General features: G+C 27.2%; 1 protein-coding gene across 2 annotated transcripts in view; it reads right to left on the reverse strand.

Annotated features, from left to right (window-relative positions):
• Positions 1-246: 246 nt before the first annotated feature.
• LOC100212397 (two pore potassium channel protein sup-9) overlaps positions 247-2,477 on the reverse strand; it is a 57,313-nt gene continuing 55,082 nt past the window's right edge. For both annotated transcript variants that reach the window (XM_065793696.1, XM_065793697.1), the window contains exons 2-3: positions 1,295-1,462; positions 247-1,107 (exon numbers count right to left, since the gene is read on the reverse strand). In XM_065793696.1, the coding sequence (XP_065649768.1) occupies positions 545-1,107; positions 1,295-1,448 (717 nt within the window). In that variant the 5' untranslated portion in view covers positions 1,449-1,462 and the 3' untranslated portion in view covers positions 247-544. The remainder of the gene's footprint in view (positions 1,108-1,294; positions 1,463-2,477) is intronic.

Here is a 2,477-nt window from a genome sequence, read left to right on the forward strand (position 1 = left end):
CATGGAGCAAACTCCAAACATTTATATGTTTATACTTATGTCAAACTAGGATGCTTTGCGATATATTGCGATGAATGGAGCAAGGGAACAAAAAAGCTCAAAAATTTTATAAACATCATACTAAAAACCTGATTAAAAACTTAATTAAATCATAGGGCTTTACAAAGTATCAATTTTAAACGGTACAAATGTAATTTTTATATAAATTTTATAAGTCTGATGGAAAGAGTTTAACAAAACGAAAAGTTTATAACAAATAAACATGTTACTCAATTAATCACAAAATAAATTGAATACAGTATAACAATGATAAAATATTTACAACTAAACGTTTTTATACATAAGGTAACAGCAAATTGGTTTTTTGTTTTATACATAAGCAAGTTATTTCAACGATGTTTAAAATGGTTATTATAGCTTTGCGTTAAATAAATAAATACACTTTGTTGTTGGTAACTCCATTTGCTATCATTTGTATTTGTTTTGTTTGATATCGTATATTTACTTAAGTAATAAGCCAATATGTTTTGTAAAATACAATTTTTTAAATATCGTTGTCCAGATCGTGAGTTAAAAAATAAAGTTCTTCGTCTCGCTTGTCACCGTAGCAACAAAAAAGTTTGGCAATAAACCCACGTCTTTCATTATTAATTTCAGAAATAGCAGATCGAACTGATTGAACAAACGAAGCAATTGTTGCCCAAGTAGTTAACTCCGACACAAGAATTATAGCTGTTTTAATATACCTGGAGTCTGGCGGATAATCAGGGATATAATCACCAAAACCTATTGTTGTCAAAGTAATTACCCAGGTGTATGCCGAATCTAACATTGACCAATCTGTCAAAACGTTAAGAATAAACGTTCCAGCTATAATTTCTCCAATGAGTACCCAAAATAAAACAAATCCGGTTTTAGCATGCAAATACGACACCTTTTTCCGTCCACTGCAGCATTGGTCAAAACTAGTTACAACTTTTACTGTACAATGGTTTATTAACATTCCATATGACGATAAACAAAGAATGAATAGTGGTATCCCAATTATTGAATAAAGCATTGTAAGGACTTTGCCAAGATGAGTTTTGGGTGTTATAGCACCGTAACCTTGATAAATTTAATTTGCAAAATTAAATAATTAAAACATAATTATTTACATAGTTAGTTAAAACGTTTAATTATGTGAATAATTAAACGTTTATTTTAAAATCTATTAATTACTCTTAATATCTTAAGCTTAAGTAGATATTTTTTTTCCCCTAAAAATAGAATTCTGAACAAAAATGAATAATACCTATCGTAGTTATGGTCGACCAGCAAAAGTGGAGAGCGTCTTTTATCCTCATTGACTCGACTTTTTGAAAAACAAGCATTCCACAAAATATAGTCAATCCAAGTAACACAGACCGGTGCAACATCATTAATAGTATCCTTACAAACTTCATCATTTTGTTTAAAATTTCTAAAAAAAATAGATATACTTTTTTGTATTTTTTCATATGTTTCCTTGTTTATCACAGTGGGTATTTGGTAAAAAAGAACTCTGTTAAACATTTTGACATAATTAATGAACCGAATGCCCTCTGATTCTTATATAAAAGTAGCCATATTTGTGTTACTTTAAAGATAAATGTTTGTAAATACGTGTCTTTATAAAGGTATGTCAATAACAGAAACAAAACAAATTCTGATCTACACATTCATTCACGTGCCATAAAAGTAAAAGACTTAGCGTTTTGTTTGTGTGCTAATAAAAACAATAGATGATAAATTAACTACAAATAAAGTTATGAAAAATTATGCTCTAAGTTCTAATAATAATATTTGTTCAAAGTTTTGTGTTGTTTTATATTTTTCAATGTTAAAACGCAAAAACATTTAAGCATACTTTAAAAAGTTTGAAATTGTAAGACTTAATTATAATATATTCTCTTGGAAATTGTTTATTTCAAACACTAGAGTTTTCTTATACAAGTCAAATCCAATCAATTTTGTACAAAATATGATTTTAGCCTACTGATTTAATATAACCACAGCGTAAAGATTATCTTCTTAAAACATAATCAATATACGCGTCGTTAACTAAAACCTCAATTTCTCATTTAGTTTCAAATTCATATTTAGACAAATTTTAGATGTAGCTTATCAATAAAGCATGAGATAATCAAATAAATTCTATAAATTGTTTATGAATTTATAAATAAATAATTTCAAAACAGAATTTCTAACAATTAAAAAAATGGAACATCAAACAGTTATTGCGGTTATCTGTAATTCATTTTTTGCAAGAATAATAACCATGTTTTTTGAAATTTTGAAAAGCCATTTAAAAACTCCTTCAAAACAATTTATAAATGTTCATTACATGCATGCAATTTATAAATGCTCATCATGTTCACGTGTGGACTAAATTGAGTACTTAGTTTAAATGAATTTTAAAAAGTCTAAAAAATATAAGATTCAAGAGAGACAAGGCT

Source organism: Hydra vulgaris, chromosome 03 (genome assembly GCF_038396675.1).
Source record: "Hydra vulgaris chromosome 03, alternate assembly HydraT2T_AEP".
Classification (NCBI taxonomy): domain Eukaryota; kingdom Metazoa; phylum Cnidaria; class Hydrozoa; order Anthoathecata; family Hydridae; genus Hydra; species Hydra vulgaris.